At 44.2% G+C, this 20674-nt stretch overlaps 1 protein-coding gene and 1 long non-coding RNA gene across 4 annotated transcripts in view; one reads left to right on the forward strand and one right to left on the reverse strand.

The window, feature by feature from the left end:
- The window catches only part of CLSTN2 (calsyntenin 2), a 616602-nt gene that overhangs the window by 12251 nt on the left and 583677 nt on the right, over positions 1-20674 (reverse strand). For all 3 annotated transcript variants that reach the window (XM_003992052.6, XM_019810639.3, XM_019810642.3), the window contains 6 exons: positions 14769-14917; positions 12391-12608; positions 2260-2430; positions 1641-1786; positions 1410-1533; positions 556-740 (listed from right to left, as the gene is read on the reverse strand). In XM_003992052.6, coding sequence (XP_003992101.1) covers positions 556-740; positions 1410-1533; positions 1641-1786; positions 2260-2430; positions 12391-12608; positions 14769-14917 — 993 coding nt within the window. The remainder of the gene's footprint in view (positions 1-555; positions 741-1409; positions 1534-1640; positions 1787-2259; positions 2431-12390; positions 12609-14768; positions 14918-20674) is intronic.
- LOC123380112 lies at positions 685-12406 on the forward strand. Its single transcript, XR_006585458.1, has 4 exons — positions 685-825; positions 11361-11443; positions 11798-12165; positions 12269-12406. It is a non-coding gene; the product is annotated as an uncharacterized LOC123380112 (long non-coding RNA).

The following is a 20674-nucleotide window of genomic DNA, read 5'->3' on the forward strand; positions in this document are numbered from 1 at the left end:
AGCACTTTTACTTTCCTCTCAGAGTTGGTTCGCACCTTGGTGAGGATGAGGACTCCTACTTCACAGAGGGCTGTGAAGATTAAACAGAGCTCCTTATGCAGTGTCTGGTATAATGGGGCCTCACTGAATGGCAAGTATTGATGTTATATTTTTGTTTGAACCTGTTCTGAACCTTTACATGAGCTCTGCAGGCAGTATGGAGCAAAGCCATCTAATTTACACTGTTAATCAAAAATTCAATACTCAGTTTTTAAGTGTTAGTCAGCTCTGAGTTAAATACTATGGGGGAGGCAAGGGATAGACACCACATGGCTGCTTGTCTTAAGAAATGTCTGGTTCTGTTTGTAGGGTGAGAGCAATTCACACGTTTTTAATCAGTGAATGCAGCTGGTAGGAAAGTATGGTCCATGCAGGTTTCGTGGGCTGGAGGTGCTCAGAAAAGGGAAGGGTCAGTGGGGCTGGGCTAGTTGGGGCAGGGCTTCCAGCACAGGAAAGGTGGAGCTGGTGGAGGGGAAGCATCCTGCCCCAAGATCCCAGCCCCTGCACGGGGATCACCTCCATGGGGTTGACTGTGATAGTGAGCGCAGAGTCGTCCCAATCCATCTCCGCCTCCTTGGCAGCCTCAGTCTCCTGGGTGAAGTGCTGGTGGGCGATCCGGACCCGGTACACGCCCATGGCCACGACAAACACCAGCATGCACACGGAGATGATGATGACCACTGTGGCGATGCTTGGGACCACTGGAACAAGGAAGGAATCCACGTGACATGGTGAACGGAAGGACCAGCTCAGTCTTGGGATGGCGTGTGAATGAAACATCCATGTGTAGGTGAAAATCTGCTCTACCATTTCTCAGCTGTAAAACTCTGGACCAGCTCCTTACCCTGTCTGGGCTTTATTTTCTTCATCTATACAATGGGTAATTGTGGGAAGTAAATGAAATAACTGATGTAAATTCTATCTCTGGCTTTCCCCCTCAGACTCTAGGGCAGCGTCCACTGACAGGCAGGTGACTGTGGAATTTCATAAGGATGGAGGGCCCACCAGACAGTAATATAAATGGCAAGACTAGAACAGAAATAAGGGTGGGAGACCCCAATATGGTGTACATATGCATGTGTGTGAGCATATGAAGGGGTTCATGGAAAGCTTCACACAGGATGTGGCTCTGAGGCCTAAAAGACTTGGAAGATTTCACCCTAGTACTCTGTACTAAACTGTTATGATATGTTGTAACTTCTTTCCCTGACTGGCCGCTGAGACTGTGAGTATCTGAGAATCTGAGAGGTAGGGCTCCCAGCTTTCCCATTTCTGGGTACCTGTAGCTCCTGCAACATATCTGTTAGTGGGTGGTCTTCAATCACAGTGACCACCTGGTATCCTGAGGTCCTTCCTCCAAGGCCACCTACCTGAACTGCGCTGGATGCTACTCCGGGACTCAGGGTGGTGGACAGACTGTAGGAAGGGAGGCTGCACAATAAGGTGGCTGACGTGCTCCTTGTCTGACATTCTGACCTCATGGAGGATGCTGACCTGGGAAGAGCAGGGAGAGGTGCTGCTGACCAAGAGTGGCAGGTGGGCCCAGACAAATGAGGAACAAGTGGGTGTGAGATTCCCTAATGATAGCAGGGCTCACTCACCTCGAGGTTGAACTCATTGCTAGTATAACGTCCATTGAGTTCTGAGCACTTGATTCTAAACCGTCGGGACTCCAGGGAAGCTGGATGCCAGTTGCGGTAGCGGATGTGATGCAGCACCTGCTCATAGCGGCTCATGGAGCCCACACCTGTGCCAAGAGACCACACCTGTCATAAGAAGGCAGAAGATGGGGGATACAGGCTGTGGCTGCTGAGACTTGTGAATCTCCTGAATTTTGAGGTGCTTAAGGGCAATGAGTAGGCACAGAAGTTCTAAGGAGCCAATTAAACTGACCCACAGGATTTCCAAATACATTGGTCTCTGACCAGAATGTTTGGCCTCAGTCTGTCAAATGCTGCTATAATATTTGCTGAGATCAAACATTATTAGATAAATCATGCACCTACTTTCTGTAGCTGTTCCCAGGAATGAGATGTGGGTCAGGTCCTCAAGATACTGGAGTAATTCATGGAAGGAGGGGCTATAAGTCCATGCTCTGAGGTCAAGAGTCTCCACATGACCCCTATTCCACAGGTGCCAGAGTGCCATCACACTCATGACTCTTGCATGAAGGCACTCTGAAAGGAGACCACCAGGTGAAGGGGCCAAGTGTGGCCTTACCATAGATGGAGTAACCTGCGGTGGAGTTAGTGGCATCCAGGTGTCGCTGATGGAGCTCACTGTGGTTGAGCTCTAAGCATTCCTGTCTTGGGTCCAGGTCCCCTCCAAGTACCAAAATGTCACAGAAATCTAGGTTATGGAGCATTTCTTCTAAGACTGCTGATTTGGGGGCTGAGGGAAGACAGACACATGGGAAACACAAGCATGAGGACAACTCAGACAGCAGGCCTTGTATGTCATCTTCCTCCTCTGTGACTACACCCCAGGGTCAGGCTGGGTCAGGAGAAGAGGCTGTGCCATCCCAACCACTGTCTTCACTGCTCAGATGAACGCTCAGGTAGACCCTGAGGTTGGAGGGCATGGATTTGTGTGAGAAACACGAAAATCATAGTCAAAAGATACGTGAATACCAGCTCTGCTACAGAGATGCTTATAATGTTAGAGAAACTACCTACCTCTCTCTTTCCTCATCTGTAAGGAGAGTGAGGGTCTTGAGAGGATTGAAGATCGTGTCTGGCATCTAGTTAGGTGCTTCATAAGCAAAAGGTAAGTGCCTTTCTACCATGCTTCCCTAGCTCTCCCCATGGCGTCATGGTATATGTGTCTGTGACCCCCAACAAACCTTGGGTTTTTCAAGGGTAGAGGCACTAGTTTTTTAGGAATGACTCCTCAGTATCTAACCCAGGGGCTCATATGGAGCATATCACTACACATTGTTCAAAGAGAGAAGCATTGTTAATGTAATCAAATGGTTAAGTAAACTGGTTAGTTGTCAAGCTTTTGGTCAGTTTAACCATCGTTGCCTGATTTTATGACCACAAATTTCCCAGAGGGATGTCTGAATATTTGAATGCTGGACAGGTTGGCAGTCCTAACTTAAAAATGATTGGGACTTCTGGGGAAGATGGCAGAGTAGGAGGACCCTAAGCTCACTTTGTCCCAGGGATATACCTTGATAACACCACATTAGTGTAAATAACCCAGAAAATAATCTGAAGACTGGCATAACAAACTCCAAAACTAAATGTAGAGAAGAGGCCACATGGAAGAGGATAGGAAGGGAAGAGATGTACTCAGGAGCTAAACGAGTCCATGGGAGGGAGGGATGCCATGGGTACAGATAGCGAAAAACACAGACGCTCATGCCAGGCACCCCAGGGATGGGGAACCTACACAGAGAAGATTAATCCCCATACCATTTGGCTTTGAAAACCAGTTGGGTATAATTTCATGAGTTCTGAAAATTGGCTTAACCCCTAGAACATTAAAAATTAGTGGGTTTGGCTCTGGGGGAGCCAAAGGGTGAGAGGAAACTCTGTCCCTCTCCTTCCAGAACCAGCACAACAGCCCATGGAGATATAGAAGCAACAGTTTGAAAAATGCCCAGGGTATACTGAAGGGAGATTTGTTTTTATTCTCAAAGTGTGTGCAGAGGGGCAGAGGTCATTGGGAGACTGCTCTAGGAACAAAGGAGCTGGTGGGTACCATTTCCCTCCCCTGCTCCCCAGCCTAGATACACAGACACCTACAGGAACCAGCACAGCACCAACACATGGTACCTAACTTGCTAGCAGTGCAACTGCACCTAGGTTCACCTACAGAAATGTCCCCTCCCATGGCAGATGTACATAAACCTTGCTAAAACCAAGTGCCGTGCCCCAAATTCTGCTGACTGGCCCCCTCCAAAATGCCCTTGGCTGGAGCCCATCCAAAGTAGTGCCACAAGCCTGGCAGTGTGTAAGCAACCCCAAAAGGACTAGCACTGCTCCAAAGTGATTCCTGGCCTTGGAAAACGGGATGATAATCACACATACCAGCCAGACTACAGCCCTAGTAGTAGGCTGGGGGAAGATCTCTGATCTAACCGCAGGCCCCATCCACTAACAAAAGCTACTTAGAGGGCAATACAGGGAAAGAACCCTGCAGTGCGATACTACTGTGATGAAGGCAAAAGCTTATCCACCACAGTAGAGCACACACAACACACATAGGAGACATTCCTGAAGTGCCAGGTTGTAGTCAACAGGGGACACTGCAGGGCACTATAGGACCTCTTTTTCATAAGGCCACTACTTTCAAGAGCAGTACATGTAGCTGACATTGCTTACACACAGAAGGTTAGACAAAATGAGAGGAATATGTCCCAAATGAAAGAACAGGACTAAATCACAGCGAGAGACCTAAACAAAAATGAGAAGATTAATATCTGTGATACAGAATTTAAAGTTATAGTCATAGAGATACTCACTGGACTGGTGAAGGGTAAAGGACCTCAGTGAGTTCCTCAACAAAGAGAAAACCTAAATCACCAATCAGAGATGAAGAACTCAATAGCTGAAAATAAAAATACACTAGATGAAATAAATAGTAGACTAGAAGAAGGAGAAGAGCTCAGCAACCTGGAGGACAGAGTGATGGAAGGCAATAAACCTGAACAGGGGGGAGAGAGAGAGGGAGAGACAGAAAGAGAAAAGAGACTTGGAGAATTCTGTGACACCATCAAGCATAACAACATTCACACTATAGGGATGCCAAGGGAAGAGAGAAAAGGGGTAGAGAATTTGCTTAAAGAAGTAATACCTGAAAACTTCCCAAATGTGGGGGGAAAAACAGATCCAGAAGGCACAGAGAGCCCCCAATAAAATCAACCCAAGGAGGCCCACACCAAGATACAATCATTAAAATGGCAAGAAGTAGTGACAATTTTTAAAACAAGAAAAAGAAAACAGATACAAAGGAAGCCCCATAAGCTATCAGCTGATTTTTCAGCAGAGAGTTTGCAAGCCAGAGGGAGTGGCATGATATATTCAAAGTGCCTAAAGGGGAAAAAAACCCTGCAATCAAGAATACCCTATCTAGCAAGGCTATCATTTAGAAGGAGAGAAAGAGTTTCCCAGGTAAACAAAACATAAATGAATTTGTGGTGACTAAATCAGCACTATAAGAAATGGGAAAGGGGATTCACTGAGTGAAAAGGAAAGACCATAAGTAGCAGTAAGAAATTTAGGAAGCACAAGAGCAGTAAAAAACATCTATAAAAATCAGTCAAGGGACTCACAAAAGAGTATAAAGTATGACACCATGTACCTAAAATAGGGGGGGGGGTGGAGAGGAGTCAAGAATGGGTTCAAACATAAGGGACCATTAACTTAATACAGATTGCTAAATGCAGAAGATGTTATATACAAACCTACTGGTAACCACAAATCAAAAAAAACCAGAACAGATATGTAAAAAATAAAAAGAATGGCATCCAAGCATATCACTAAAGAAAGCCAACCAACCGTGAGAGAAGAGAGCAAGAACAGAACAGAGAAGAACTACAAAAACAACTATAAAACAAGTAACAAAATGGCAGAGAGTACATATTTACCAATAATTACATTAAATGTAAATGGACTAAATGCTCCTAAAAAAGACACAGGGTGATGGAATGGATAAACAAATAAAAACAAGACCCATCTGTATGCTGCCTACAAAAGACTCATTTCAGACCTAGAGAAACATGCTGACTGCAAGTGAAGGGATGGAAAAGCATTTATCATGTAAATAGAAGTGGAAAGCAAGCTGGGGTAGCAATACTTCTCTCAGACAAAATAGACTTTAAAACAAAGACTGTAACAAGAGACAAAGGACACTATATAATCATAAAGGGGACAATCCAACAAGAAGATATAACAATTGTAAATATGCATCCAACATGAGAGCACCCAAATACATAAAGCAGCCAATAACAAACATAAAGGAATTAGTGGAGAATAATATTAGTATATGTGCTGCCGAAGTGAGCACAATTAGTTGAGAATAATAAAATAATAGTAGGGGACTTTAACACCCCACTTACATAAATGACAGATCATCCAAACAGAAAATCAACAAGGAAACAGTGGCTTTGAATGACACATTGGGCCAGATGAATCTAATAGATCTATTCAGAACAGTGCATCCTAAAACAGAATAAACATTTTCTATTACACCTGGAACATTTTCCAGAGTATATATTAAGTCATAAAGTCTCAATAAATTCATAAAGATCAAAATCATACCATGCATCTTTTCCAAACACAGTGCTATGAATCTAGAAAGCAACCACAAGAAAAAACCTGGAAAGAACACAAATACATGCAGGCTATTAGAATGTGCTAGTAAACAATGAAAAGGTCAACCAAGAAATCCAAGAGGAAATATAAAAAAATACATAGAGACAAATGAAAATATAATGGGCCAAAATGTTTGGAATGAAGCAAAAGCTGTTCTAAAAGGGAAGTTTATGGCAACATAAGCTCGCCTCAAGCAGGAAGAAAAATCTCAAACAACCTTACACCTAAAGGAGCTAGAAAAAGAACAAACAAAACCCCAAACCAGTAGAAGCAAAGAAATAATAAAGATTAGAGCAGAAATAAATGAAATAGAAACTGCAAAAGCAATAGGATAGCTCAGTGAAACCAGGAGCTGGTTCTTTGAAAAGATGAACAAAATCGATAAACCTTTAGCTGGACTCATTAAAAGAAAAAAAGAGGACTAACAATCAGAAATGAAAGAGGATAAATAACCAACACCACAGAAATACAAAGGTTTATAAGAGAATATTATGACAAATCCTATGCCAACAAGTTAGACAACCTAGAAGAAATGGGTAAACATATAATCTCCCCAAATGGAATCAGGAAGAAATAGAAAATTTGAACAGACTGATCACTAGCAGTGCAATTGAGTCAGTAATCAGATACTTCCCAAAAAACAAGAGTCCAGTACCAGATGGCTTCACAAGTGAATTCTACCAAACATTCATTCATTCATTCATTCATTCATTCATTTATTTAATTTTTTTTAACGTTTATTTATTTTTGAGACAGAGAGAGACAGAGCATGAACGGGGGAGGGCCAGAGAGAGAGGGAGACACAGAATCGGAAACAGGCTCCAGGCTCTGAGCTGTCAGCACAGAGCCGGACGCGGGGCTCGAACTCATAGACCGTGAGATCATGACCTGAGCCGAAGTCGGACGCTTAACCGACCAAGCCACCCAGGCACCCTCTACCAAACATTTAAAGAGTTAATACATATTCTTCTCAAACTTCCAAAAAATAAAAGAAGGAAAGCATCCAAATTCATTCTGAGAACAGCATTACCCTGATACCCAAACCAGATAAAGACACTACCAAAAAGGAAAACTACAGGCCAATATCCCTGATGAACATAGTTGCAAAAATCCTTAACAAAATATTACCAAACTGAATCCAACAATACATTAAAGAAATCACTTACCATGATCAAATTGGTTTTATTCCCAGGATGCAAGGGTAGTTCAATATTTGCAAAACAATCAACAAGACACATCACATCAACAAGAGAAAAAATGAAAAACATATGATCATTTCAATAGATGAAGAAAAAGCATTTGACAAGGTAAAAATTCCATTCATCATAAAAATCCTCCACAAAGTATGTTTAGAGGGAACATATCTCAACATAATAAAGACCACAGATGAAAAACCCACAGCTAACATCATACTCATTGGTGAAAAACTGAGATTTTTCCCCAAGATCAGGAAAGACAAGAATATCCACTCTCACCACTTTTATCCAACAAAGTACTAGAAGTCCTAGCCACAGCAATCATACAACAAAAAGATATAAAAGGAGTACATATTGGTAAAGAAGAAGTAAAACTTTCACTATATGCAGATGACATGATACTGTATCTAAAAAACCCTATAGACTCCACCAAAAGACTACTAGAATTGATAAAGGAATTGAGTAAGGTCTCAGGATACAAAATCAACAAACAGAAATTTCTATACACTCACAATTAAGCAGCAGAAAAAGAAATTAAGAAAATAATCCCATTTAAAGTTGCACCAAAAATAATAAACTACCTAGCAATAAACTTAACCAAGGAGATGAAAGACCTGTACTCTGTAAACTATAAAACACTGATGAAAGAAATGAAGATGACACAAAGGGAAAGACATCCCATTCTCATGGAGTGGAAGAAGAAATGTTAAAATGACTATATTTTAATGCAATCTACAGATTTAATGCAATCTCTATCAAAATACCAACAGCATTAGAACAGAACTAGAACCAGAACAATCATAAAATTTTTATGAAATCACAGAAGACCCCAAATAGCCAAAGCAGTCTTGAAAAAAAAGAACAGAACTGGAGGTATCACAATCCCAGATTTTGAGATATACTACAGAGCTGTAGTAATCAAAACAGTATGGTAGTGGCACAGAATAGATGCATAGATCAATGGAACAGAATAGAAAGCCCAGAAATGAACCCATGCATATAAGTCAATCTGTGACAAAGGAGACAAGACTATACTTTGGGAAAATGATGGTCTCTTCAACAAATGGTATTTGGAAAACTGGATGGCTATATGCAAAAGAATGACAGTGGACTACTTTCCAACACCATAGACAAAAATGAAATCAAAATGGACTAAGGACCTAACTGTAAAACTTGGAAACCATAAAAATCCTAGAAGAGAGCACAGGCAGTTATCTCTCTGACAATGGCTATAGGACCATTTTTCTAGGTATGTCTCCTGAAACAAGGGAAACCAAAAGCAAAAATGAACTATTGGGACTACATGGAAATAAGCTTCTGCATAGCAAAAGAAGCAATCATCAAAACTAAAAGACAATGTACTGAATGGAAGAAGTTATTTGCAAATGATAAAGGGTTAGTATCCAAAATATATAAAGAATTTACACAACTCAATACCCCAAAATAAATAATCCAATTAAAAAAATGGACAGAAGACATGAGCAAACATTTTTTCCAAAGAAGACATTCAGATGGCCCATTAGACACATGAAAAAAGGCATATCACCACTATCAGGGAAATGCAAATAAAAACTGCAATAATACATCACCTCACATCTCTCAGAATGGCTAAAGTAAACACAAGAAAAAAACAACTGTTGGCAAGGATGTGGAGGAAGAGGAACCCTTGCACACTGTTGGTAGGAGTGCAAACTGGTGCAGCTGCTCTGGAAAACAGTATAGAGGTTCCTCAAAATATTAAAAATAGAATTACCATACGATCTAGTAATTCTATTGGGTATTTACACAAAGAATACATAAATACTAATTTGAAAAGACATACGCACCCCTACTTTTATTGAAGCATTATTTACAATAGCCAAATTACGGAAGCAACCCAAGTGTCCACTGTTACATGGAAGGATAAAGAAGAGGTGGTGTGTGTGTGTGTGTATTATATATGTGTATATAATATATATATATATATATATTATATATACATATATAATACACACACACACAACTATGGAATATTATTCAACCTAAGAATTAAATCTTGCCATTTATAACATGGATGGATCCTGAAGTGCAGCAAGTCAGAGACAAATACTGTATGATTTCACTCGTGGAATTTAAGAAACAAACGAACAAAGAGACAAACCAAAATACCAGACCCTTAACTGTAGAGAACAAACTGATGGTTATCCGAGGGGGGAATGGGTGAAATAGGTGAAGGAGGTTAGAGTGCACTTATCATGATGAGCACTGAGTAGTGTATAGAATTGCTGAATCAATGTATTGTACACCTGAAATTAACAGAACACTGTATGTTAACTATACTGGCTTAAAAAAAAAAGTGGGATTTATGGAGTGCTTGCTATGGATCAGGCACTGTGCAAACAATCTTAACAGATAGTAAGTGGGGGTGCCGTTATTATCCTTATTTCACCAATGGTGAGATGGAAGGTTCAGGGGTGGGGTGGACTGCCCAGGCTTATACAGATAGTAGGGGAAAAGCTGGTACAGAAACCATGACTTTCTGATTCCACGGTTTATAAATTCATAATCTTTGGGCTAGTAGTCTAAGTGTTTTTGATTTCACAGCCTTTTTTTTTTTAAATTTCTGAACCAAGATCATTTAAATATGGTTATTTATTTATAAAGTGGACTAATATATTTTGTGGATTATAAAACATTTATGAAAATAGAAATTAAAAAGCATTTACTAAAGAGGGGAGAATTATTTTAAATAATTATTTTCTCTTTTAATTTTTTAGTGATACCAAAAATACTTTTTGCTCTCACTGGATATACATTATTATAAATAATTTCATATGATTAATTTTTAAATGCTTGTTAATCCCAATGGTTTCATGGATCACTGGCAAAATCTGAAAGTCTATGAATATACATTTAGGGCCCATCATTAATGATAGTGTATGTGTATCTGTATTTCAAGTGGCCTTTGCGAGGTTTCTGGAGATTTTTGTGAGTTTCTTGTCAGGTCACTTAAGGTCATCCTTACCCCTACTGCCCCATGTGGCTGGCTGGTTGCTCACACTAGGTAGGGGGCATGGTGTGGCTATTTTCTCCTTGTTCTTTCATGACTGCATTACAGGTTCTATCTTGCGTCTATACTTCTCTGGATTCCCACTGTGCTGAAGGGACTGTGGTGGGCTCAGGCATTTAGGCAAATCAGCCATAGTGGAACCCTCATGGAGCCCCTGGTCTGGCTTAATTAACAGATAACTGCCACTGAGGGCTAGCCCACATGTACATTACAGGAAAGCATGTTATTGGAGGCTTACGAGCAGGAGAGCCAGCCCAGACTAGGGATCAGAGCGGGAGGGGGGAGAGTAACACACATGGGAAGGGAGAGGGACCTTCCAGGCAGAGGCTAGAGCATGAGTAAAGGTGAGAACATGGAGGTGTGAGGGAGAGGGGTGGGCATGCGGAACTTGCCTGTCTTTGGTACCGAAACAGCACAAAGAGGAGGGAGTCGGTAGGGGCAGATGATGATGCCGGGGTGGGTCACTGAGGCCTGGTGGCAAATGCCATTAGCCTGCTTATTGAAGGCACCCATAATAATTATTCTAGGCACAATAAGAGTAAGATAAACAAAGTACCAATAAGAACTCTTGGGCACGTGGCTCTATGCTCTGCCCACACGTCTCATAAACAGCAAGTTTATAAGACAGACACCCAGGTGATTGCTTTTCCGGCCACTGCCCGTCAGCCAGTGTCAGGCCTAGTGTATTCAGCCACTCTCAGTTACAGCCTGCAACCGTGGTGGTCACAAGCCCTTCCTTTTTCTGTCTGATGGTAGCCACAAATGAGGGGAAGGTGGAAGACCAGAGGACTGAATGCACCTTGGAGTATAACTAGGAAATGGCCCTGCCAGGACAAGCGGTAGGACACCATCTATTTTTGTGAGCTAAGAAGGGCTGCCTTTTGAGGGACCCCATTCACTAGGGACCAGGGTGGTTTAAGGCAATGAGGATTTGGGATTACAGGAGCAGCCTCTCAGGCAGTCTGGCCCACAGGCACCAGCACATCATCAGCAGTGCTTTTGGAGGGGGAGGGGGAGAGCTGGAAGTATGTTCCTGGAGGAGGCCACAAAGGACAGTTAAACAAGTATTTCCTCTGTAGATCTGGGCCCTGGGTTTCCCTTCCTTCTTTCTTTATCCTTCCTGTCACCCACCACTCTCTGCCAGCTGAATGCACTGTAGCTTTTCCGCGCAACTGAGTGTTTCTCCCTGGCAGATAATTCAACTTACTCCACCTCCACCAGATGGATCTCCCAATGATGGACATGTTGGAAAGCACAATCGGGAAGTTTCTGAAGAGCTTAGACCAATGCTGCTGAATAAGTCCTTTTACCATGTGTGTATTAAGGTGCAGCTAGATTTTTTCTTTGTGCCTCTTTAGCTTTTCTCCTGATTATCACAACAAGACACGCTCACCTTAGAACCTTTTGCACTTGCCGCAAACTGAATGGGAACAGAGAGAAATGGGCTCTTACGCTTCTTGGAGAACAGCACGGTTAGCATTCGCCTTTTCTTCCTGGCATTTTTCTGAGTATGTGTCGGTACTCTGTAATTTGCATCTTGCCTTCTTTCATCCACCATTTGGTAAGTGCCCTCCCTCCAACATCGTAACACATGGGTATACGGGCAGACCCCAATTTGCCAAGTGGTTCATTTCCCACCTGTTACTTATCTGCGTTGTTTCCAGGTTGTTTGCTTTGCTATTAGAAATTCCCTGCTGTGGTGAAGAGCGCTGTCGTTCTCAAGTGTGACCTGATGCGACTGTGAGGACTGAAGGCCCCCGCCCCACAACCCAGCGTGCATCCGTACCTGTGGCCTTCGGCTCACCCGGGGTCTCAGCTTTGGCGAAGGTGCTCACGATCTTGATGTCGGGGAAGAGGGTCACCCCTCTGGCACTTTCAAACTGGGCGGCGGGTCTCCAGAGGCGGTCCGTGCCACGGAGGCTGATCTGGGGCTCGATGGCCTGCAGCACCATCACATAGGCATCCACGTCGGGGACGCTGATGCACACATCTTCTCCAAAGCACCTGGGAAAACAGCCGCAATCACGGCACTGACGAGCGAGTGATAAAACCATCCATCGCGAGGCTGTGAACAAGGATCCACACAGCCATCTCTCCTTCTCAACAAGGTATCCTGACTGCCTCAGAGTCTCTGACTGTGTCAACAGACATTCAGATTTAAAGCCACATTAAAGTCAAAGCCAATAGCAATCTAGGGGCTTAGGAAGATCAGCTTCTGGGAGAAATGGGAATCTTCGATACCAGCAACAAGTAACTGTTAAACCTTTAATTATCCTTTAACAAAGTAATCAGTGGCAAAATGAATTAGATAGCAACTGCTTCAGGGGCGCCTGGGTGGCGCAGTCGGTTAAGCGTCCGACTTCAGCCAGGTCACGATCTCGCGGTCCGTGAGTTCGAGCCCCGCGTCGGGCTCTGGGCTGATGGCTCGGAGCCTGGAGCCTGTTTCCGATTCTGTGTCTCCCTCTCTCTCTGCCCCTCCCCCATTCATGCTCTGTCTCTCTCTGTCCCAAAAATAAAATAAACGTTGAAAAAAAAATTAAAAAAAAAAAAAAGATAGCAACTGCTTCAGATGTGCGTTAGGATTTGGTAAGCAAATTGTTGTCTAACTGGTTGAGGAGCGGCACCTTGCTGAGACCCTGGGGCTAAACTCTCCTGCGCTTTTGTGTGTTTTCTCTCTCTCTGAGGCCATCTCACAGTGTCCCTGTTGCAGCTGTGGTGCTGCTGACCACATTCCTTTCTCCTGATGCACGGCCACAGAAATATCCAGAAGGCAGAATGGTGTGACAACACAAGCAAGGCCTGGGAAGTTAGATAAGGGTCCATGGCCTGGCTCTGCCACCACTGGGCTGGGTGACTGTGGGCAAGGTATGACTCCTGTGAACCTCAGTTTCTCCATCTATACAATGGTGATGACAATAATTAATTACCTTTTAGTAGGAAGGATTCAAGGTGATGACGTACAGAAAAGAGGCTGACCCCAGAACCTGCACCGTGGAGCTCATGCATCATGTTGGCGGATCCAACACCCTTATCACGCTCTATCACTAGTACTCTATCACTCATTTAGGCCAAAGACAGAGGCTATAATGGCGGCCCAGATGGTTGCTCTGAGAACGCTGAGTTGACTCCAGCTGTGGCGGCCATCAGCTTGTATCTCTTGGGAAAGTTCCTGAGAGAAGTGCAGTCTGGGTGGACATCATGCTGAGCCACATCTTCTTTGGGGTGGGCCAGATGTGGGAGTGGTGGTTGTCTCCTGCTCCCGACTTTGGCCTTTTCTGCACCAACCCCGGAAGGTACCCTGTCCCTCATCAGTTTATGGAAACCTGGTCCCAGAGGTAGAGACTGGCCAGCCTAGTCCCTCTACTTGACTGCAGCTGACCCGGAGGTGCTTGCTCCCTGGTGCAGGCCTCCAAGGGTGGCCCTTAGTGTGAAGGTGGATGTACCTTCTCTGTCACTACAACTATTCAATCTAATTGCTGCCTAATCTAATGGCACCTATCCCAGGGCCCAGTAATGTGGCAGTCAGCAGCCTCATTCTTCCCTGCCTTGTTCCTGGCCTTCTGGATTCTTCTCCTGGCTCCAGGGGCTGGGTGACTCCACTCCCACCTCTCAGGAGTTTTTCTGGGGGTCCCCCCTTTGCTGCCCTCCCAGGCAGTTGCTGTGGCTGAGAGATGGCTTGACAGGCCAAGAAGGGAGGTATCCACAGATTTCACTAATAAACGGTCTCATCTCCTTAATTGAACTCTGATTCCCTGGGGACAAGAACCACACCCTCTTTTCAGACTCATGGTACTTAGGAGATCTCTACAAAGCTGGGCGATTTGAAGCTAATTTAATAAACATTTGTTAAGCACCTGTGTACCCACCAGCTATGGTACCCTGAGATCAGACCACTTAAAACCAAGCTTTCTGAGAATTTACAGAAAGCAGTACTACATCAGATTCTGAATTAAATGGAGAATGCTGGATTGGTGTTGACAAAGCAATAGAACATTTTCTTTAAGAACAACAAGGGGAGAACACTGATTCACTGGGGCACCCTCACAGGGACAGCAGAGAAATTGAGAATTAGCTGAAGAAAGGTAAATTCTGTTTTGCCAGGGAGCATGCCCCATCCCTGCCGCCTCAGCTGGGCCCCTAGTAGACCAGCACCTGTCTACTCACTGGACTTTGGAAGAGACTCTCAGGCGCCGCACACCTGCCGTCGGGAACTGCCTGGAGTTGATGTAGGAGACCTTCTGGAGGGCACGATTGATGTTCCCAATATCGTCACCTTCCATCACCAGGACGGACTGCGAGGGGTTGAAGTGGTACTAGAGGAGGAAAGGGGCATCATGGGGGAGAATGATCAGCGACGGAGCCCTCCACCTCCATGGACAGGCCACGAAGGCCTGGTGTCTCCAGAGCGTCTGCAAGGGCAGCAGCCATGACAACAGATGAGTGTTTTAACCCCTCAAACAATTCCTGCTCCGCCCTGCCCCCCTGGCGGGGCTTCCGGGCCTCCCCTTTAAGACCTTTAGGGGTTATAAACTCCAAAGCCATAGCATAAGATTCTGGATCCCTATCACAGGTCTCTTGTGATCTAGCCCTTGCAGGGTGGCCCATGCTCTGTGCTGCTGTGGGGTCCTGACCAGCCTTTCAGCCCTTAGACTGCCCCCTCAGCTGAGTGCCTGGAAACTTGGGGTTTTGCTCCTTTCACCGGTCTTGTCTTTGGGCTTGAACTCCTCCTCAGTTCACCCTGTGCTCCCCTTCCTGATTCATGGCCATCTTCTTAGCTTCTGACCTTAAAGCTCATTTTTTTAGTTAACGGCTCTCCTTATATCTGATTCCTGGTCTTTTTTTTCCTGGTGCTCCACTCTGCCTTCCCAAGAGTTTTGCTCACTTTCTGTTTACACTGTTGCCAGCTGTCCCAGGTCTGTTATCTATTCATTTCACTCAGAGTCCCTGGTATCCCATACTTGGTGAAGGCCCCGGGGCTATAATGCTCTCCACCAAGTCACTTGAATCCTCAAGACAAATAAACCAGATACAGACTTCAGCTTCTCTCTGCAAAGCCCTAGCAGTTACTCTTCTCCAAATGGAGCACAGAGAACCGCTTTGGTGCTGGTCTGACTTACTGATCTTCACATGCTTCTGAGCAGGAATTATTAGGAACTGTTGTCAGTAAGATGTCAGGAGCTTATCAGTGGATTCAGATTATGTATCCAAAGTTCATATCAGAGGAAAAGGAGATCTGGTTATCTATCTATCCATCTATCTATCATCTCTACACCCAACATGGAGCTTGAACTCACAACCCTGAGATCAGAGTCACATGCTCTTCTGACTGAGCCACCCAGGCACCCCTGATCTGGATATATTTTTATGCCAACATTTTTTTGGATAATATATTCACATAATTCAAATATATATATGTTCTAAGTGAAAGTGTCCATCTTATTCATATCTCTTACCCAGTTTCCAATATCCCGTCCCACAAGTAATCAGTGTTCGATTACTTTCTTAGTGGCAAATTGCATTATTGTTCATGATTACCTGCTTCCCCTCCCAGTGGGAGGTTTATACATGCCTGACCTATTGTCAGTAGACTTGATTATGTGACCTATGGAACCATTCCCTGCAAGACACACATTTTTCCCTTTTGTAGTCAGTAGTGGTCATGTGACTTGCTTGGCCAATGAAGTGTGGGCAGAAGTATTATTTGGTTCACACTCATGTGGATGATTTCACAGCTAGTTCGTGGTTTGCCATGTCCCTTTCCCTCTGCCATGAAACCTGCCAAGTTCCCTTAGGGACTGGTCCAGCAGCCTGGTCTCACAGTGCTGGTGATATGGATCAGAGCTGAAGCCAATCTATGTAATGGACATTAGGTGTGAACAATGACAACAAAAAGTTGGATAAGCCACTGAAATGTTTAAGTCACTTTTTAGAGCAGCATGACTTAGCCTACCCTGAAAGTTATATGTAAGCATTCTTAGGAATATAGATTTCCTTTTTTCTCCTTTCTTCAACCAAAAGTAGCTTTTTACATACTTTATTGTACTTTGTTTCTTCACTTAGCTCAAATCTTGGAGATCTTTCTGTATCAGTACATCATAAACTTTTTTATAGTTGTATAATATTCTACTGTGTAATTTTTTCAACCAGTTTGTTACATTTGGATTATTTCCATTCTTTTACTAATAGTTCCACAATGAATAATCTTGTACACATTTCATATGTATGCAAGTATCTATGTATTGGATAAATCCCTCCATGTGAAGTTATTAGGTCCAACAGTATATGCACTTTTAAGTTTTGAAAAATGTTGCCTAATTCCCCCTTGCTAGGGATTATATATATCAACACACGCTCTGTCTCCCAGTGTATGGGAATGCCTCTTTTCTCAAAACCTCAACAACAGAATATGCTGTCATTTGAGATTTTTGCCAGCCTGATAGGTGATAAATGCTACCTTCATGTAGTTTTAATTTACCATTTAGTGTAGGTTTAATCTTACCATGAAGGAGACGGAGTACGTTTTCAGGGGATTAAGGAAAAATCCATCTGTATGAACTTTTCCCTGACTTGGATGCCTTTTTAAGAGTTCCCTGTTCTGTGTCTGGAGGGTAAAACGAAGTAGATGTCCCATGAGCACTGTTGATGATACTGACCCGCATACAGTCTTGCAGCATGGCCCCTAGCCAATCAATAGCTTCCACTTTGCCTCCTTCAACTATCATTTGAGTATTTTGTTACCTCCTCCTTGAGGCCACCCCAACTTCACTCATTTACGTCCCCACTGGGCTCCTCTAGTGCTTATCAAATGGCAGTATAATTACTCTAGTACAGTGACCACGAGCTCACAGAAGACAAGGACTCCAACTCCTATCCCTGAATTCCAGAACCTAGCCCTAGTGCCCTATAATCCCATCAGATGAATGAGTGAATGTTCCCCCTTGGCCCACATTCTACTCCTATCATCTCCAGGTTACTCTCCAAAAGGACTTTTTTTCAGTCACTGTTTCCATAGTCATGGCTCTGTGGGAGTCATCAGTGCTTGCTAAACCCTGTTCACCTCTGCATCCTTGGCATCCTGGAGGCTACACTTGCAAAGGCCTCCTGCTGTGTGTGGGAGGGCCACGTGACCACGTCTGGCCAATGAAGTGTGAGAGGAAGTGAGGCGGGGCTTGCGGGCTGGGGCAGTCAAAGCCCCCTGGAATGCTCTAGCCTTTTTCTTCCTCCCCTTTGGTGGCTCTGGCGTTGTAGGCGGAAGCCCCACACTGCCTCCCTGGCTTGATGTCAGAGAAAAATAAACTTTTAAGCATTAAAACCATAGGGATTTTGGAGTTATTTGCTACTGCAATTGTTTTAAACCCATTTGGAAAAATTGAGCTCCTCCCAGGCAGGATTCTCGCTTACCTAAGTCTATGTGGCATCTTTGAAAGATCATGGGCTGTGCGGGTTGCAGTACCCCAGTTACAGTACAGACTATAGGATACAACAACTTTGGACTACTTGCCCTTTCCAGACTTTATCTCCTCATTTAAAGTAATGGGGATATTAATACCTACCTGTCTGGGGCTTAAATGAGATAATGTATATAATGAATCTAGTGTGTCAAGGGTGTTCAGTCCTAGATAGCTTTTATTATAATTCTTAACATTGTAGTTATTTCTGCCCTGAGTCTTGGCCCACACAGGTATACCGCAGCCTTCACTGCTCCTCTTATCCTATGATCTAGTTCCCTTCTGCCCTCAATGCCCTGAGCAGGGTCTCTCTGATTTGGGAGATCAGAGCACCAACCCCTCTGTTGGGTGTGGGAGCCCCGGATATACATGCAGGTGATGATGCCACAGTCATCTTTTCAGTTGGTGTCTCCCTTGCTGTGGATGACTCACTAGCTTAGTGTGCTCAGCCATAGAGCTGCCCTGTTCTGAGTGTTTTGGAAGTCATTCGGAGATTCAAGTTCATTCTTCTAAAATACCACTTCTGTTCCCACTTCTTTATGCCCCCCTACCTCCCCGCAACCCTGCCCTGCACCATCCCTGCTATAGCAGAGTCACGGAGCTGTTGTTGTCTGTCTCCCCCAGCCAGCTGTGAGCACCTCCAGGGCAGGGTCTGTAGACTTTTCCTCACGGTCACCACAGGGTCTAGCACACGAGACTCAGGAGATGGAATGATAAGCCCTGCGGAGGTGGCTGATCTCTAAGCTTCACACAAGGGCTGAACAGGAACCTTAAACAGTTCTTCCAGAGGCTCTTAGCAGCAGCATACTGTGGCAATCAGCAGGGGGCACATTCCCACCGCAGCCACCTAAGGAGGGGATGGGTTAGGCCATGTGTTGGATCTCCAATTAATACCCTAGTTTGGCTGCCTGACCATCCCCAGAGCTGCCACAGGGCATGAAGGTGGGCACTGGACTAGCAATAAATTTCGTGCAGGATCAACAAAACCTTCTACAAAACTAGGTTTTTTAATTTTCTTAATGTTTGTTTATTTTTGAGAGAAAGAGAGAGCGTGAGCATGGGAGGGGCAGAGAGAGAGGGAGACACAGAATCCGAAGCAGACTGCAGGTTCTGAGCGGTCAGCACAGAGCCCGAAGCAGGGCTCAAACTCCCCAACTGTGAGATCGTGACCTGAGTTGAAGTTGGACGCTTAACCGACTGAGCCACCCAGGCGCCCCTGTTTTGTTTGCTTTAAATTGCAGTGTTACTAAACATAAAGAATTAAAAAAAAATCAGGTTCTGTCTCTGTCTCTTTGCCCCTCCCCTGCTCTATCTCTCTCTCTCTCAAATATAAAACATAAAAATTTAAATTGCAGTGTTACCAACCCTGTGGCATGACTGAGGTTAGGTCTCTGTGTAAGACACACAGTGGCATTAGCATTACACAGGGACAGGAGATGGCTTCCTGGGAACCCAGCAAGGCGTGATAGCACCCACTTTCCTTTAGGAAGCTGTGCTGTGGCCATGGTGATTCCTTTCTTTGAGCTAAGAAACTACTAGACATCCCCAAAGCTATGGCCTTTGGAAATAGTTCTCTTAGAGGGTCAGCCAATATCACCAGGCACCTAGCAGGCTGGGAGATCAGTGAAATTCCTGGCCAAAGCCTAGGTCTGTTCCTCCAGGGAAGGCTGGCCACGGCACTCCAGGCACCTAGCCATTCACTTGGATGCCTGCCAGCCCCTCTGGGTTGGGCCAGATGAAGATTTGCCACATTTGAGGCTCCTCTGCTACAAGTGTCACCTGGTTTACCTTTCAAAAGAAGCTGGGGCAGCGTCAAGGGCAAGTGCAAGACCAGCCCAGTTGGAGAAGAGACCTGTGATTTTATTTATTAGATTTGCTAAGGAAGATCTTTATGTCTGTATCTGTATTTATCATCTTATCTACACATATGTATCTTTCTTTTTCTCTCTCCCTATATGTGTGTGTTTATCTATATATAACATACATAGAATTCAGTTCCCACAACATCACAACAAACTACACTTTATACATGAGGGAATTGGAGTTTAAAGGATTACATTCCTTTGCCCAAGGTCACCCAGCTAGTAAATATTCGTACTACGATTTGAACCTGGGAGTAACTTGTCCCAAAGTTTTTGCTCTTTCCCACTCTTCCACATGGTAGAAATGACAAATTGGCAGGGAGTATGTTATGAAAATCAGAACAGGGTGTTCTTCAGGAATGTGGCTATTCCACAGTGTCATGTATGGGTACGAGACGGTAACCACCCCAGCCATCTAATGACTCCAGCCAGGCTGGACAAATATTCAGAAATTGGCATGAGCTGGGGGAAAACAAGTGGAAAGAGGAACCGGGCCAGTCCTGTGAGCAGACGGAGAGTTTTGTTAATTAGAGACGACCTCACTTCCTTTGACTAGCTAGGGAGGAGGGAAGAGGCGAGGCACAGGTAAGAGAGAACAACAGTATTCAGGAATGAAATGAGGGATCAATGGAGGAAGGACAAGGAGGAAGGAAGTCTGAGTGATTTTCAAGAATGCCTTCTACTCTGAGTTGCTGGTGTGGAGGAAAGAGCACAGACTTATTTTGGGCAAGTCCCTGAGTCCCAGTCTCCTTATTTCTGA

The sequence above is a fragment of the Felis catus genome, chromosome C2, assembly GCF_018350175.1.
Source record: "Felis catus isolate Fca126 chromosome C2, F.catus_Fca126_mat1.0, whole genome shotgun sequence".
NCBI lineage: Eukaryota > Metazoa > Chordata > Mammalia > Carnivora > Felidae > Felis > Felis catus.